The sequence below is a fragment of the Heloderma suspectum genome, chromosome 4 (genome assembly GCF_057233095.1).
Source record: "Heloderma suspectum isolate Gila_16-S chromosome 4, 16-S_ref, whole genome shotgun sequence".
Classification (NCBI taxonomy): domain Eukaryota; kingdom Metazoa; phylum Chordata; class Lepidosauria; order Squamata; family Helodermatidae; genus Heloderma; species Heloderma suspectum.
This window is the reverse complement of record NC_139461.1, coordinates 76,922,537-76,941,298: the sequence shown is the minus strand read 5'-3', so window position 1 is coordinate 76,941,298 and position 18,762 is coordinate 76,922,537. Positions and strand designations below refer to the sequence as shown.

The 18,762-nt window shown below is 40.7% G+C and overlaps 1 protein-coding gene across 11 annotated transcripts in view; it reads right to left on the bottom strand.

Moving 5' to 3' along the window:
* Window positions 1-3,640: 3,640 nt before the first annotated feature.
* KCTD1 (potassium channel tetramerization domain containing 1) overlaps window positions 3,641-18,762 on the bottom strand; it is a 116,589-nt gene continuing 101,467 nt past the window's right edge. For 9 of the 11 annotated variants that reach the window (XM_084849644.1, XM_084849643.1, XM_084849648.1 and 6 more), the window contains 2 exons: window positions 13,484-13,789; window positions 3,644-7,402 (listed from right to left, as the gene is read on the bottom strand). In XM_084849644.1, coding sequence (XP_084705770.1) covers window positions 7,244-7,402; window positions 13,484-13,789 — 465 coding nt within the window. In that variant the 3' untranslated portion in view covers window positions 3,644-7,243. Of the gene's footprint in view, window positions 7,403-13,483; window positions 13,790-18,762 lie in introns of all 11 variants that reach the window. The other 2 variants (XM_084849645.1, XM_084849649.1) reach the window with 1 other exon arrangement.

Below are 18,762 nucleotides of genomic sequence, written 5' to 3'. Positions count from 1 at the left end.
ATAATGGTATAACCACTATTTGTCAACTCAGCCTAAGGCACGCCCCTATTAAACAGCATATTTGTGCAAATTTAGGATGTGCAAAACCAACTTGTACTTAGGTTAATTATGAAGCAACTTCCTTTATTTTATGATTTACTGATCCTATCGTACGGACTTGCAATGTCCCCTGTTTTGAAATATAGCATGCCAATAAGGTAAGAGGAAAAATAGCAGCAAATGCAATGCTAATACATGTTCAGCTATGGCATTAATTATGTACAACACTGATCTAAAATTTAGACTGCAGCACTTCAAATGTTCTTCCGAAGTTTTTAGGACTATTTTGTAAAAGGAACATAATCAAGGCAAAGCAGCCAAGTAGAATGCTGGGCTGAATGATGCTCTAATCCACACTGCGACTATTACATCTAAAACCGTTGATAAGACATTAGATTTCAACTTTTGGTTTACATTCTATGTCATGTTGCTTACCTGCTTTACCAGCATGCTGTGACGCTTCCATTAAAGCCATAGTTTGCACAGTTCCCTGAACATGCAAAGTAATGGTCCATAAGGCCAATTATTTTATTAGGCATTATTAAAGCAAACAATTAATAATTTAGTTAAATTATGAGATTTAATTTTGACATAATTAAATCTCATAATTAAAATGCGCACGCGTGTCTATAAGAGGGAGACCTGATTCGCACAATCACAGGGTGGTTAATAAACCTACAAGAGGCCATGGGTTCTGGATGGCTTGTTACTCACAGCAACAAGCCACCTTGGCTCACACAGCACAACAAGCCGCACTGCCAAAGGTAATTATGTTAATCCTGTTGGCATGCGCAGCAGGGGAAGTCAGCCACTGTGGCTTATTTCCCCAGCCATGATCATGCAAACTGGGTCAAAGCGAGTGTGTGAGAGACCAATTTTCCAAATTTTTGTCAATAGTGTAAAACGAATATTCTTGCATCCCACCTATTCTTATAACAGGTCCCTTCTCTCTGATCAACCAAGCCAAGCAAATATCAAAATAGGAATCTTACCTGCCAAGACTTTGAATGGAAGCATAGGACTGAAATGCCAAGTCAGACTTTAAACAGAAGGCTAGACATGTGGGATATAGGACAATTAACATGCTGCATGCCTATAAATCACAGGCTGCTAGTACCAGTAACTAGGCAAGGGCAGGCATTCCATAGTGCATATTTTCCTCTGGAAAAACTAATGCTGACAAACAACATAATAGAGTACCCTTTTTATATTACAGAAGAGCTCATTTGTCATCAGCCCCAGCTTCAACTACAGAGACAGGTTTTATATGTAGTTCTCTTGCTCCACTCCACACTCTGTCCAGGACAGCAACTTTAATATAGATGCCCAGTGGCTGGTGCTTGCAGACAGAGACAAGAACTCACCATTTGTTATGATACATCTTCAGGGCAAATTTTTCATCCTAACACGACACCCAAAACAAAAGTGGTCTCAAGAATGCAGTATTTATGATGCATAGATCCTAAAGCCCACTGAGGTTTCTCCCTGACCAGTATGCTGAGCAGGTAGTCTATCTTTAAGGAGGCGATAACATTTCTAATAAAACACTAATTTCTGCATTTCCCCCTTGGGGACAGGGTGGTGGTAAAAGGCAATAAATCACTTCGTAAGTTATTCCATTAAATTTCAGGAAAGCATAGGCAGACTTACATGCAGTAAAGATTATGGGTCTGCCACCCAAAACAGCAACACTGCATAGAATTTCCCTTCCTCCATGGTGTCTAGTTCAGGAGTAGGCAACCTGGTGTTCTCCAGATGTTTTAGATGACAACTCCCATAATCCTTAATCATTGGCCATGCCGGCGAGGGCTTATAGGAGTTGCAGTCCAAAACATCTTGAATATGACATATGTAGCCAAGCTACTTTTACACACAAACACCATTATATTTAAGAATACAAATAGCTGCTGCAGAAGTCTGATAATTTCTCACAATACTACTATGCAACCTTAATACTAAAGTTGGCAAGTGGCTAATACGCAAACCAACAAAGACTAGTTTTCAGTTTGTGGGAAATTTAACATGCTCTGGCTATAGCTTTTCTTTAAAAACAAAAACAACAAACAACCATCTTCCCCACCTCATGACATTTGTATTACAAACACAAGACTGAGACAGTCTTGGAAGCAGCAGTTTCAGCCTCAAATGCAGAACATCTGATCTAACATGTCCAGTTTGTTTTTTTGAGACCTCAGTAACCAGATCAGTGAGGAAATGGCCAAAGATAACAGAAAACCTTAATGCAAGGTATTGATCTGGGTACTGGTGATCCTTCCAGTCCCTCAAGAAATAATAAACCACTCACATTGAAGTCTGAGAAATTCAACTGGCCTGAGGGGCTTGAAGCTTTCTTGGTTTCATTTCCACTGTAAATAAACCTCAGGCAGCAAGAATGTCTGCATTCAAATACCAGTTGTCCAATAGAAATAATTCATAATATAGAATTCTCTAGGACAGGAATGACAGAATCAAGTAATTGGTTTTAGTTTCTAAACAAGTAAAAAAAAGAACAACGGTCAATATTATTGCAGTCGCAAGGGTCCGTCCCTGCACATACCTTTTAAAAATTCCAGTTTGATGCATTCTCTCTTTGGCGAGCTAGTCATGAAGATAAGAAAAGCATGTTGAAATAAATTAATAAACTGTTTTAGGAAGGTGTGTTCATAACTATCTAGTGTCTGCTTGCGAATGACACTGTGTCACATTAAAAGAACAGCAGTAACTAGATTGCCTTGAAGAGTTTGGCTGTCAGCTGCTGTCCTTTGATACAACTTCAGTCATGCAGGTTCTATCTGCTGGTTTCATATACAGTTCAACAGGAAATTCCAGTGTTGGCTGAAACAAAAATACTTCTTCCCAATTGCAACAAGCCCTGTCAGCCAACCCAGTGTGGACCAGCTCGCTTGTTCATCTTTATTTCCAGATCTGCCTGCCTCAAGAGGAAGGGGCCCACACATGGAAGGTCCCTCTGCCTCATTTTGGGGGATCCCAACAGCTCACCCCATTCAGCAGGGCCTCCTGACTCTGTGTGTATGTTCAGGTGGGAAGGGCAGTGAAGTCCACTCCTACCAGCACAGTTGATCCAGCTTAAATCTGGAAACAACCCACTGTAACAACCCACCTAACATTAGAGGCTTCTCACTTCATCCAACCCAGTTTCAACTTATTTCCAATGTAAACTCCTGTTTCTACATTAAAACACTCTGCTTAGGAGCTCTTCCCAATGCCTGGGTCTACTGGCAATGGTAGTGTCAAGCAAGCAGGGAAGCATTTTTTACTTGCCAGACCCTACCCAAACTGCTTCTAGTCACGGTGCTGTCGTTGTCTCCCAACCTGTTACCAAAATTAAGACAATGTGGGATGCTACAGCTGCTCTTCATCTAGCTTTCTTGCCATTGCATTTTGCAAGCATTCGCAAGATTAACTTTGGGGAAAGTGTCCTATATCCAGAAAGTGTACACCATAGTTAAAAGCTATCAAGAAACCAGTCTGTACAAAGGATATGATCAGGCTCACTTTTTGGATCTGAGATTTCAAAGTTTCTACATTAGACAGTGGTCTAATGCTGTTTTCAGGAAATAATCAGAGCACACGCCAAGGAACTAGAAAGAGGTATTTGTATTGGTAAAAATGCATTGATAACCAATATAAGCAACAATGCCTTGATTTGCCTTTGGAAGCTAGTTTCATTTCCACCTCCAGCCACATTTTTATTTTGAGGAAGGTCATGTTGCATGGCATTTCCAGTATATGTTCCCAGCAGTCCCTTTGCCACCACTTAATCATGTTGACAGAAAACACAATTTTGGCAGCTGACGTTCCTTTCCATTTTCCCATGCATTACAGCAAAATACAGCACCCACTGATGGCATAAAATGCAGTTATTTTTTTTTAAGTAGCTAAATTACAACTACAGTGCATCACAATATTAATAACCTGTAAAAAGAGAGCTGTTTGCCATCTGCTTTTTTCTTATTCAATATATTTATTGCTCATATCTATTGATCTGATTTAATAAATGACATTTAACAGATTGTTAAAGATTCTGCTTTCTTTGTATAGGGCTAATCAGTCTCACCTACAAGTCTACATTTTGTTTACCCCTGCATCATTTTTATTCAGTTTGAATAGTTTCAGTTTCCAATGACTATGACCTAGAGTACAGTGCCATTAACATTCCAGACCTCCACAATTTGCAATTCAGTTCATAAAATAACATTCAATGAAGTGTTTCTCTGACTACTCAACAATTTAGAAAGGAGCAAGATGTTAATGTCTGCTTCAGACAACTGAACGATGAATGATGAATGATGACTGACCCAACAAGGGCCCTAGATCTTATCAAATGCAAAACAAAAATCACAACGTTAAGCTGCAGCATTTATAAGAGGGAAGAACGCCTTTCAGTACCACCTATGCTGGAGTTCTTCTATCAAACATCCTACACAAAGTTCAAAACCATGTATATACTCTGCTGACTCCCATTAAGTACACTACATTTAGAGCAAGGGACAGTTTTCACATAGCTCCACTCTTCAAAATCAGAGTCTATATCATTTTTAAAAAAAGAGAAGTGGGGTGAATGTGTGTAACACTCAGTGTTAAGTATAGACAGGGAACTTAAATAGTACTTTCCTGACTTGTTTGCAGATTCTTCTACTGGTTAAGAATAATTCTAAAAATGTGGATTTTCCAGAATTCCTATTCCTTCCATTTCACCTTAGTGCACGATAAAATAAAATAAAAATGCACATACATTTATTTCATTAAGACTAATTGCCATTATTCAAAAACCCAAGCATTTAACAATGATCCAAATACAGCAATACAATAGAACTGCCATTGTCCAAAATTTACAAATTTGAAACCACAAATTTACTCAGTCTACCTTCTCAGTGCAACTTTATGTTAATATCATTGCCATTTTATCCAGCATTTTTATCTTAACCACTTTGGATATACACCACATTGGATGTGAAGTTGTATTTTATTTTACAAGCTTATACTTGTGCGGCAGCACCAAGATTAAACTTTTGCCATCAACATTCTGAACATTAATATATGGGAAATAGTTTCTCACTTGTTTCCTGTCATGATAAACTTAAGTTCCCCTGCCATATGCTGTCTGGGAGACACGTAACTAATCACCCATATTTAGAAAACCCAGAAGAATTCCTTCAGCCTTCGATGGTTAGAGCTATGAGATAGATTCTTTTCACTTGAAATTCTGAATTCAAACTTTTCCCAAATAAGGTCTCACCAAAAGGAAAAGAATGTTTGCACCATTTTTTCAATTACGCGTTCCAGAAAGAAGATGAATGTATAGTTGTAACATGTAATAGACTGCATAAAAAGATACTCTGGGGGGAGGATAATGTGGTGGCTGGTGAATTTTATGCAAGCAAATATTCTGTGAAGTGTTTGCGCCTTCTGTAGTATACTTTGTAATAATTGTTGAGATAAACCAAGCACAATTAGAATAACTTATACAAAATATAAAGACAACTGTGTTGGTCCTTAGAAAATATCAAATGGGCAAAGAGCTTTATTAGGACCAACTAGGGGAAAAAAATAAAAAGCAATGTGCTTGCTTTTCAGTTTACAGAATTATTATTTATACCCTGCTTTTCTGTTTTAATAAAAAAACATTCAAAGTAGAACTCATCAGACTTGATGTTTAAAAAAAAGGGCAGGGGAAGCTAAGGAACAGAGCAAAAAAATGGTAGAGGGGTAGCAGAAGCCCCATCTGCAATATATTTCCGTCTTAAGATGGTGAGTTAATAAACTTTCTGCCTACTAATTAGGTTAGATTTTGTCCAGTACAAAAGTTCACAGGTTGCACCAACTTATACTGAGTCAAAGAACCAACAGCCATTCTCTCTGAAAATATAAACACCATCAGTTATTAAAATCTTTCTCTAGCACTAATAAAACTTACAGGTCCCTTGTAAGGCAGAGAGCAGACAAATGTAGTAATCCTTATATTAGCAATGCTGGACATTAATGACTCCCTAGATATATAAACAATAGAAGGTATTATTTCCCAGTGGCTGGGGGAGGGCGGCATGTAGTACCTTAAGATAGTAGTACCTTAGGAAAAACAGTGCAGAATGATAGTACTTCGTAATTAAAAAAGAGTACTTGAATGTGAGATTAAAGGGGCTGACTTTATGGACAGTGATGAAATTATATTAGGCAGAGATGTCAGCATTAGAAGTAGTTAAAAGTCGTTGTACAGATCTGCATTTAATTGTTTTATCCCCCCAAAAGTCCAGGGCTTTTCAAAACGACAGTTTCAAACAAAGCTGGAAAATCAGTGACGGAAAGAAAGTAGCACCATAAGGTGCATTAGAACTGTTTGCCACTATGGACACTATGGATACCTTCTAATTTTGTTTTCACACAGAATTCAGTATCACTTACCGTCCAATAAACGTATCAAATGCACACTAGAACAAGTTAAAAGCTCATGTTAATCTTGATTGTTTTAAAATGTTATTTTACATTTTTTGGCTAGTGTTGGCTTTAACTGGACATTTTAACAGAGTTTATTTGTACTTCATACATTATCAAGTTTGAAAAAACTTGTGAAAGCACTGGACTCAAACCAGGGCAACTCCACTAAGTAGTAACAAATTCTGACTCCTCTTGAAAAAAACAATGAATGTTCACATCTGCCAGGTGGACAGAAGTGTGTGACTTCTGTACAAGCAACATCTAAAATTCCTGTCCATTACCTTTCTTATATAATGGATGGATGTTTTCTGTAGTTGTGCCCAGTCACCTCTAAGACATCTGCAAATTGATTCAAGGTGTACACACTGAAAAGCAGATTGCCATTTGGCAATGGAAAATGGAATGAAATGGAAAGGAGTTGTGAGCCTCCTCTAATGGCAATGGCTTCTTTATTGTTAAACAGGCCTAGCTAAGGCCTAGGACACTTAATGGCCATCACAGCACCAACCTCACCTACCATTTTTAGGGTTTTTTTTTCTTTTTGCATTTCTAACATTTCACATATACATATTTTACACCTTGAGGTTATTATTACTATTCCAAATGCTTCCATATGAATACAGGTATGGTGTCTATATTTGATATAAATGTGTCTTTCTTCAATTTGTCGTTCCAGGGCTCGTTTGGTGTCCCAACTGCACATGAAAAAGGTCCCCCTTTTTGTTTGTTGCATAAGAAAAAAAAGTTCTTAGTCCAGAGGTTCTTGCTTTATTCGAATGACAGAGGATGAGCGAGATGTCCTTCTGAGTTCTCGTCTAAGTACATATTCACTGAATTGGGAAGAGTCCACCCCTCCTCCGCAAGAGCCAACAATTTCAAATCCTCTTTGTTGCAACCGTTCAAGTACCTACAAAACAGGACAAGGAAAAGATGGTGTAAGAACAAAAACAGAAAGAGCAGTCTACCAGCCATCTATTCCTCTCAGTTTCATCATTATTAATACATCTCAGAAACCTTTCTCTACAACATGGTACTCAGAGCATTGTACAACCATCACCCTGAGACTTGAATAATTCCAAGATTCTAACAGGAGATAAGTGGTATGAGGTGATTTATTCTTTAGCCCCATTTTAGCAGAATGTTTTCACCCTTCAGTACATAGTACCATAGGGTGAAAAGTCTTCACCTCATGCTAAACACCCATTTATTGTCAAATGATCTTAACTTTCACAAACTGCTTACTTTCTCCTTTCTTATTCTAGTTCCATACATAGAAACAAAACTGCAATTCCCATCCCCATAATAATTACTACTAGAATTCATTGACAAATCAACCGCTATCTAGACTCAAAAAATCATGACACTGGAATCTCTTTGATCACACTCTCACTTCATGCCTCTCCAAGATACCTTTGCTCAACTGTAGCAAACTCTCAATTTGGATTCTGTATTCTAGGTTTGAGGCTGACCCCTCTTGACTCTGACCCTTCCCAGCTGATGGGTAGGCCAGAGGGCACTGTCTGGTTGAGCAGCAAAGTGAATGACCCACTAAGACAGGGAGTTATGCCACTGGTATTGAAGAAGGCAGTTGTTAACTGAAAGAGCCCTCTCTGAATCCTACCTTTTTGGATAACAACCAGTCAATCTCAAAGGTGTACAAACAGGTAGTGGCATTACAACTACAGACATTATTAGATGCGAGTGGTTTTCTTTATCCTTTCCAATCTGGGTTTGAGTGGTTCCAGTCCTATCTAGACAGGTCCTAGAAGGTGGTGCTGGTGGACTGATGCTAAACCTCTGGGTCTATAGAGTCCCTGCAAACTTCTATCTTATCTCTCATGCTTTTCCACATCTACATGAAACTCCTGGGGAGGCTGTCCAGGGGCGTGGGATTGGGTGTCACCAATACATTGATGGCACAGCTCTATCTCTCCTGTTCATCTAATGCCATTGAGGCTGTAGAGATCCTGAATGGTTGCTTGAGCACAGTGATGTAGGCAAATAAACTGAGGATTAATCCAGACAAGACAGAGATGCTGCTCGTCAGCAGGAGAACTAATCAGGGACTTAGAGTACAGCCTACTCTGAATGAGGTTGCACTTTCTTTGAAGGATCAGGTTCGTAGTTTGGGGGCACTCCTTGATCCTGCTTTGCTTCTGGATGTTCAGCCGGCTGCTATGGCCAGTCGTGCCTTTGCTCAGCTTTGGCTAGTGTGCCAACTGAGCCTTTTCCTGGAAAAAGCAGATTTGGCTACAGTCACACATGCCTTGATTAAATCCAGTCTGGATTACTAGAATGCATGCTACATAGGGCTGCCTTTAAAAAGTGTTCGGAAACTCCAGGGCCAGTTGAACTGCATCCTGGAGTAATAAAAGAACTGGCAGAAGAACTCTCAGAACCACTGTCTATTATCTTTGAGAAATCAAGGAGGACAGGTAAGTGCCAGATGACTGGAGGAGGGCTAATGTTGTCCCTATCTTCAAAAAGGGCAAAAAGGAGGAACCTGGGAACTACAGACCAGTCAGTCTGACATCAATCCCTGGGAAAATTCTGGAGCATATTATAAAGCGATCAATATGTAAGCACCTTGACAACAATGCAGTCATTACTCAAAGCCAACAAGGATTTGTCAAGAACAAATCCTGCCAGACGAATCTGATCTCATTTTTGAATCAGGTCACCTCCCTGGTGGACTGTGGGAATGCTGTGGACATAATATATCTTGACTTCAGCAAAGCTTTCAACAAAACGCCCCATGTTATCCTGATTAGCAACCTAGCTAAAAGTGGGCTAGATGAAACAACTCTCAGGTGGATCCACAGTTGGCTACAGAATCGGACTCAATGAGTGCTTATCAATGGGACCTTCTCAAATTGGGGAGAGGTAACGAGCGAGGTACCGCAGGGCTCAGTCCTGGGCCCAGTGCACTTCCAACATTTTTATTAATGACTTGGATGAGAAGGTGCAGGAAATGCTGATCAAATTTTCAGAAGACACAAAATTGGATGGGATAGCTAATACTTCGGTAGACAGAAACAAAATTCAAAGTGATCTTGATAGACTGGAGTGCTGGGCAGAAAACAACATAATGGCATTTAATAGGGATAAATGCCAAGTTCAGCACCTAGGAAAAAGAAACCAAATGCATAGTTACAAGATGGGGGATACTTGGCTCAACAATACTACACGCGAGAAGGCTCTTGGAATTGTCATAGGTCACAAGCAGCCACATCACAAACAATGTGATGTGGCTGCAAAAAAGGCAAATGCCATTTTGGGCTGCATTAATAGACGTATAGCTTCCAAAGCCCATGAAGTACTAGTTCCCCTCTACTTAGCACCGGTCAGGCCTCACTTTGAGTACTGTGTCCAGTTCTGGGCACCACACTTTCAGAAGGATGCAGACAAACTGGAGAGGGTTCAAAGGAGGGCAACGAAGATGATCAGGGGCCTGGAAACAAAGCCCTATGAGGAGAGCCTGAAAGAACTGGGCATGTTTAGCCTTGAGAAGAGAAGACTGAGGGGAGATATGATAGCACTCTTCAAGTACTTGAAAGGTTGTCACAGAGAGGAAGGCCAGGATCAATTCTCGATCATCCCAGAGTGCAGGACATGGAAGAATGGGCTCAAGTTACAGGAAGCCAGATTCCAGCTGAACATCAGGAGAAACTTCCTGAGTGTTAGAGCAATATGACAGTGGAACCAGTTACCTAGGGAAGTGGTGGACTCTCCCACACTGGAGGCATTCAAGATAAAGCTGGACAGCCATTTGTCAGGGATGCTTTTCCTTGGATTCCTGCATTGAGCAGGGGGTTGAACTCAATGGTCTTATAGGCTGCTTCCAACCCTACTATTCTATGATTCTATGAAAGTGTTTGGAAACTTCAGCTACTACAAAATGTGGCAGTCAGAATGTTGGCAAGGATCCACTCACATATTACTCCAGTGTTATGCAAGACTGTCTTTTGATTGATTTTTGGGTACAATTTAAGGTGCTGGTGATATGTATAAAGTCCAAAATGATTTGAGCCAGTTTATTTGAAGGACCATTTTCTCCCACACAAGTCTGCCTGCCCTTTATGATCAACATCAGAAGCGTTGCTCTGTGTCCCTTTGCCTTCAACTTCATCAATTAAGGGCGCAACCCTATGGCCACTAGACAGTGGCTAAACGGCCATAGGATTGTTTGGTTTTCGGGAACCAATCTCGGAGCCCACGCTCTGAGGTCGGTTCCTGGAAAACCACCTCCCTGCCCTATCCCTTGCTGCCTCATAGGTGGCACGGATCGTTCCTGGACTCCGTGCTTGGAAAAGCAGCACAGAGCAGGGCAAAAGGGGGAGTTCCCAGGGGTAGGGAGGGGCGGAGAGTGCAGAAGTGCTGGTACGACGCTTCCTATGCACCATCCAGCCTCCCCCCCCCCCAGCAGTCCTGCGGCTAGACAGCCGAAATCAGCCATCTAGCTGTGAATGCAGGGCAGGTGGAGCATGGAGGAGAAGATCCCCTCTGCACTCCACCCAGTCTGCATTGAATAGGCAGTCGCTTCTGAATTCGGATGTAGCCACCTATCCCAATAGGATTGCTCCCTAACACATATAAAAGGGGGTGTGATTCACACAAAAGTAACTCCACATGGAAAGATCTAGAAGCACTTGAGGTATCTACTAATTGCAAGAATATTGTTTACTAGGTATGCCTTTGCACTGGTTTATTGCTCACTTGATGAAAAGGATGCACATTCCTCCATTTCATATTAAGAATGCATGACTGACATCCATATTTTCATAATATCAAGGCCCTGCAGCTAGACTACTACAATTAACTCTACCTGTGTTGCCTCTGAAGGCTGTATTAAGACTTCAGCTGCTGATGTAGAATGAAGCTGACACCTTATGACAGATATAAGTTGTTAAGAGTACAACTCCGTGACACCTTGTGTTATAGGCTTCCATAATCTATCAAGCAAAACTCAGGTTGCTGGCCTTGGCTAAGAAAACTGTAACTGGCATACTTTAAAAACAGCCTCCGCCACTTCCGATGTCTTCCCCATACCTAATGTGGACCCTACGTTCAAAGCTCTTATGATGTGGCACACAGAGGAGTTCCTGATGATGCTCCACAGTTATAGAACTCTCAGGGCATGGTCTGAGGACACATGATGCTGCTCTCTTGCTGAAGCTAAGCAGGTCTGGGTCCAATCAATGCCACTATGTCACCTTAAGTTCCGTGATTGAAGGAAAGCAGAATATAAATGTGCTAAATAAATAACATATACGAACAAGCTCCCATCCCTGGGAGAGACTCAAAAGCCCGAGGCTCAGCTTTAACACTTCTGATAGCTGTGCACTTACTCATTTAGCTGGACATTTGGCTAGTCTGGGGAAGGTTATAGCTGGGGCATTTGCTCTGTGGCTGTTTGGTTAGTCTTAATGTTTTGTGCCCACTGTAAATCAAAATATATCAATTAAAACTGGACAGAACAAAAGTCCAGGAAAGCTCCTTTCAAGGTGGGATTGCTTAGGATACAAGGGATAAATATTAATCAGGTATGACAAGACCTCGTTTAGGAATCTTTCACTGCATATAGTGTGTGTGTGCATCCACATATGTACATGTATCCACACACAAACCAACTACGGACCAGCCTTCTCCAACCCTAGCACTCTCCAGATATGTAGGACTGCAACACCCATCATTCCCAACCATACAGATGTTTTAAATTCTGGAAAGAATGGAATGTTCCTGAACTCCCAATCATTGTTCAAAATAGCTCTTACACACAACATCGGGAGTGGAAACAATTTGCAAAACCCACAAGTCACTCCATCAATGGTGAGCTTCCTATATATATCCCCACTAGCTCTTTAACTACACCTCCCAGACAGTCTGAATTTTATAACACGTTTTTCACTAAGCCAATTCATTTAAGTTATAGTATATGGCCCCTCATTATGTCATAAAATGGAAACATTATCTGGGGCAGGGGGAAGATAATATCAGTATGTTTTCCAAGGACTCTGGAAACTGCTATGTGTTCAGAAGCATCTGCATTCTCAATTACCTACTTAATAGGTGCAATACATGCAATTAGAGACAACATAACAAACAGAGGAATGTAACTGGTGCTCCAAGGAAGTACTTTGGTGTTCTCAATTATATTTAAAAACTTATCAAGGAAAAAGGAAACTAGTTTGTAAGATGGTAATTTAGTGGAAGTGATCTTCTTCATGCTATGTAGAATCCTCCAAGCAAATAGGAATTATAAATGATCAAGGTTCCTGATTTCATGGGAGACCTGTTAAGGACGCTGACTGGAGCTTCAGTGTCCTGGCTCGTGTGGAGAGTCTCTGTGGATACAGGAGACTCTCCTCTTCAGACCATCACCCTCCATGAGTACACGGCGACAGAAATGTGTGAGGAAGGAGCAGTGCTAGAGCATCCCTTCCCTTGTGCGTTTACTCTAGTCATTTTACTAATGCCTGAATAGGCTGGAGAAGTCTGTACATCTGTACATGCACATAACCCTGTTCACATTTGTGCAGAGGTTGGGGTCCACAGATATGATCCTGGTCCCGCTCTGTGCATTCATTATATGTGGGAGATGAGTGAGCAGGGCTTTCCTGTCTGCATCTTTGTTTCTAAAAGTGCGATGGAAGAGATTACCCCTCGTTTTAAAGGCCCCAAATTGCCTTTCGGTGATCACTCCAAACCAACAAATTTTAATAAGAGTGGGTAGGGAGAAAAACTCAAGTTTAGGCAATACCCATATCGAGAAAATGCAGCACCTCTCTGTATCACAAGGGTATCTGGATAATAGGATTATTCAGTGTGTATGAAGTTTTCAGATAGTTTGGTAACAAGACTATAATAAAGCAGTAACTCATTAGGCTGATAAAACCTATGATGACTTTCATAATTTAAAAGAACCTTCTCCCTCTGGTTCACACCTTCACTAGCCTGTCCATAAACTGACATATTGATGACCTCATACCTGAACTGAATTGAGATGACAATATCCATTTAAAGGAAATCTGATGACATGTGTTGAGTCGTGATTCCAACCTGCATTCACTGAATTGCACATCACATCACCAATTTCTGGGAAAACCTCTTCTATCAAGGACTTGTCACCGCTCAAGGTAATCCTCTCTCCAAGATCTGGAGCAACTCGCACAACCAAACACTCGCAGGATTTTGAAAATCGACCTGTCTCCCGATCCTGTTTCCATCGTTCCATTTCCCCTAGCATGGGCTGAAGCTGAAAATACTTTGCTTCTTCATATAACAAGCTGTAATCCTGAAAGACACACAATTTTCAGTGCAAACAGGGAATAAAATGGATTTGCCACTATGCAGTACGTTTACAGTAAAAAAAACAACACACAACTTATTAACTAAATACTTGTTTAGTTTTAGCACTATGTTGAGGATTGTCCACCTTCTCCAATGAATAAGAATTTAAGGAAGAAGTACACAGTATGACAAACAGGGAGGCAGCTAGCTGGTATTGTATTTTTCTCCTTCCCTCTATGTAGTAAACTTACTGACATCCAGCTGTCATCATTCTGTGCAATTCTGGCCAATGACTGTCAATGATGTTGAATACAGGCATAACATATGTGATAAAAAACATAATGTTGGGTTGGGGAAAACACAGTATGAGGACATCGAGATATAACTAAGTTGCAGGGGGAAGAGACAAAAAGTTTGACAAAGGGTGCTGTTTTCCGTGGTAGCTCCCTGTTTATCTTAACTTTGTGGTTTTCTATTTAAAGCACACACACGGAAGAAAACAGACAACAAACAAGAGCAAGTCAAAGCTGAATACTGAGTTAACTCTAGACCAGATCACAAGGGACATAGGATAAGACATTCATACAAAAATATTTAGTTACATATGAAAGTTTAGAGATAGGGCGGGATGGCAACTTGTAAACATTGAAATTTGAAAGCACCTAAATTAAAACGCCTTACTTGCTATCAGCTCGCATCAATTGTTAAAAAGAAAAACATGTCATGGGACCCTACATTCACTCGGTTAATACAAATGCTTTTGACAGATAGAGAGGACATAATCTATTAGTTTCAGCAAATGTTTAAATGTAACTCAGCATGACGTTCTAAGTAAGTTAATCTCACTGAACTCAATGGGGCTTACTCCTAGATGCATGTACAGCATTTCAGCCTCATTTAATTAGAATGGACTATGATAGGCTGGATACAACCTAAGGAAATCTGTACCCAAAGACTAGTAATTAAAGGCTTGGTATCAAACTGGACTCTGTTCTGGACCCATTGGTACAACTCTGTTAGCCTTTTATTGTAATAAACATGGCAGTTTACATTGTTGTTTTTTATGAACTGTACTTGTGATATTAAAGTTTGTGTTCATTTCGATACACTAGTGTGTGTGTCTGTGCATACTTATGACACTCCCTGAAATTTATGAAATTTATGACACTCCCTGAAATTTATGACACTCCAGATTCTCTTGTGGTTGCATGCAAAGATGTCACAAGCGCTGCAAGGGCAAAAAGACTAACCTTCCATGGACTGCTCTGTGCCCTAGTGAGGAAGAACGTGCCAGCAATTAAGTTCAATAACCTGAAGTCATCTTGTTCAGCACAGATATTTGTTGAATTAAAAACTAATACTCCTTTTAAACTATTACTATCATAGTACCTGAACATAAAAGGGAACATTGTTGCAGAAGTGAATGATTTTTTTTGGCTTTTTGCTGCTCTCCTATCCCAATACACTATGAACTGGTTTGCATGTAACGCCAATTTGTTGCTGTTGTTGTTGTTCAGTCGTTCAGTCGTGTCCGACTCTTCGTGACCCCATGGACCATAGCACGCCAGGCCTTCCTGTCCTGCGCTCTCTCCCGGAGCGTGCTCAAGTTCATATTCGTTGCATCGGTGATACTATCTAGCCATCTCATCCTCTGCCGTCCCCTTCTCCTTTTGCCTTCAATCTTTCCCAGCATCAGGGTCTTTTCCAGAGAGTTTTCTCTTCGCATTAGGTGGCCAAAATATTTGAGCTTCAGCTTCAGTATCTGTCCTTCCAATGAGCACTCAGGGTTGATTTCCTTTAGGATGGACTGATTTGACCTCCTTGCAGTCCAGGGGACTCGTAAGAGTCTTCTCCAGCACCACAGTTCGAAAGCATCAATTCTTCGGCGCTCAGCCTTCCTTATAGTCCAGCTCTCACAGCCATACATTACTACTGGGAAAACCATAGCTTTGATTAGATGGACCTTTGTCGGCAAGGTGATGTCTCTGCTTCTTACTATGCTGTCTAGGTTTGCCATAGCTTTCCTCCCAAGGAGCAAGCGTCTTTTAATTTCATGGCTACAGTCACCGTCTGCCGTGATCTTGGAGCCCAAGAAAGTAAAATCTGTCACTGCTTCCATTTCTTCCCCTTCTATATGCCAGGAAGTGATAGGGCCAGATGCCATGATCTTAGTTTTTTTAATGTTGAGTTTCAAACCAGCTTTTGCACTCTCCTCTTTCACCCTCAACAAGAGGCTCTTGAGATCCTCTTTGCTTTCTGCCATTAGGGTGGTGTCGTCTGCATATCGGAGGTTGTTGATAATTCTCCCAGCAATCTTAATTCCGACCTCTGATTCATCCAACCCGGCGTTTCTCATGATGTACTCTGCATATAAGTTAAATAAGCAGGGTGACAATATGCAGCCTTGTCGTACTCCTTTCCCAATTTTGAACCACTCGGTTGTTCCATGTCTGGTTCTTACTGTTGCTTCTTGACCCTCGTACAGGTTTCTCAGGAGACAGGTAAGGTGGTCTGGTACTCCCATCACTTTAAGAATTTGCCACAGTTTGTTGTGATCCACACAATCAAAGGCTTTAGCGTAGTCAATGAAGCAGAAATAGACGTTTTTCTGGAATTCTCTTGCTTTCTCCATGATCCAGCGAATGTTGGCGATTTGATCTCTAGTTCCTCTGCCTCTTCGAAACTCAGCTTGTACTTCCGATAGTTCTCGGTTCGCATACTGCTGAAGCCTAGCTTGTAGGATTTTGAGCATCACCTTGCTGGCATGTGAAATGAGCGCAATTGTGCGGTAGTTTGAACACTCTTTGGCGTTGCCCTTCTTTGGAATTGGAATGTAAATAACGTACAATTGTAAAACTATTATTTATTATTTATTATTATTTAAAATAACGTAAATAACGCCAATGCAAGGGGTAAACAACTCATGAATTGATGAGGCCATGCTGGAGCACGCAAGCGCATTGCCTCCCACCTGCTCACTGCTTCGCATGCGTTTTGCTCAACAACCCAGGAATGGGTTGGTAGTCAAACCAGAGTTCTAACCCAACAACAAACCATGGGCTCAAAAAGGATGAGAAGTGGAAGCGGAGAGCATGCAGAAGGCAGCATGCTTGCACTCAGCCCTGACAATCCATGGGTTGTTATGTGCAAACTGGGCCTCTATGTAATCCTGAGCTATGCACACATCTGGATGAGTCTAGGCAAGTCTATAATCACTTCTAGTTTAGGCATGTGTTGATAATAAATGAAAACAACATATTTCTGGGCTGGGTTAAATTATGGCACACTTGACACTTCTAAATGCTTGGTCAAATCCCCAAATATCCACAGGAATGATTTCTGACCACTTTTCCTTTGCTGAGCATTTAGGTTTCCAGTTTGCCCATAACACAGGAAGAGCACATGAAGTAGGCCTCACCCTGGCAGGCCCCACCCAAGTTTATAATACCCAGTTTAAAGATAACAGTAAAAACTGAAAAAATTCAAAAGCACCAAGAAGAGAAAGCATTTGAAAATACACAATCTTAATAGGAAAGATAAGCTTAGAAAAGCAAAATCAAGGTGGGGGGGACATAAGAGTTTTTCAAATAGTGGAGGAAAAAACTCAAATACAGAGGAAGATGAGTGGAAAAGCAACTGGCTTCAGCTGTGTCAAAAGCCAATTGAGGTTGGACAGTCAAAAGTGCTTGGATGCAGAGTACTATTCCCCCACCCCAAGTAACAGAATTTTGCTCTCCAGCCTTTTTCCAAGAAGAAAACATGGCAGCAATACCTTCCCCTATAAAGAATCTGGCTCATGGCACAGGACTGGACTAGATGACCTTCAAGGCCTCTTCAACACTGTATTCAGTTATTCTGTAATCAAAATGAAACTGGCAGTGACATCACCCATAAATCAAACTGGTAGGTTTCATTTCTATTTTACCTGCACTGAAAATAAGCATGGATTGTTAAGAACAAGGGCTACTTTTAACGTTTAAATGACTGCCTACCTCCAGGAAAGAAAGCCATTAGGGGCAATGGAGAAACAGATGCAGAGTCTGAAGTGGACATATGTGCTAGTGGGCTATTTTTAGACACTAAGTGCCGTTTAGAGTAATGTGCCCTAAGAATGCTCACGAAGGGCAAGTGGGTACTACAGGGTTTTGTAAAGACTGCAGTCTGGCTTTCTGGCTGGAACTAGAGCTCATTTCATCAGTCAGACACGTTTTGATTTTCCTACTGAGTAGATAAGCAGGGCCAGATGTTCCAGATAACCTGGGGCTAGGTTTTTAAGAGCACTCACACAAACCCCTTTTTGAAAATATGGCCCTGAAGCAACAGGGATAAGACAATTACACAATATCTTGAAATTCTTCACCTCTTTTCATGGTTCCTCCCCCATCCCATCTGAATGCTAACAAATCCCATGTTAGGGCACATCATACTAAGGTGTGGGTTAATAAAGAATATGAAAAGATTAATTCTGATGGCACTCAGTTTTAATGCCAAAGAAAGTGTAAAAATAGAGCAGAAGTCTTAAAAATCACAGAGGAGCATATTTTTAAAAGCTTTTTGTTTCAATGAGGAATAACTCATGAACGAAACTAAAGCTGTTCCCCATTTAATCACTGCATGCCTTTTTTTTACTATATCAAACTGCTATTTGTATCCCTTTAAAAGTTAATGGTTGATTTCAAACAACTCCAGTTTAACACAGAGAAACATTGTATTGATATCACATGCCAAAAACAGTCCTATACAAAAGTTGTTGGGTACACAAGCCCGCAGAGTATTTTAACACTCCTTTTAAATTCCTCATTGGGCTATCAGGAAGATTGCACCCTAAATCTCTCTGTATGAGGCTGATCTATCTCTGGCTGGAGGTGAATAATCATTTCTGGATAAATTTATTGTACTGCATGCAACTCAGGGTTGATGGTGGAAGACGATATTTTTTAAAATTAAATTACTATGAGAGAGAATAATTATTTTAAT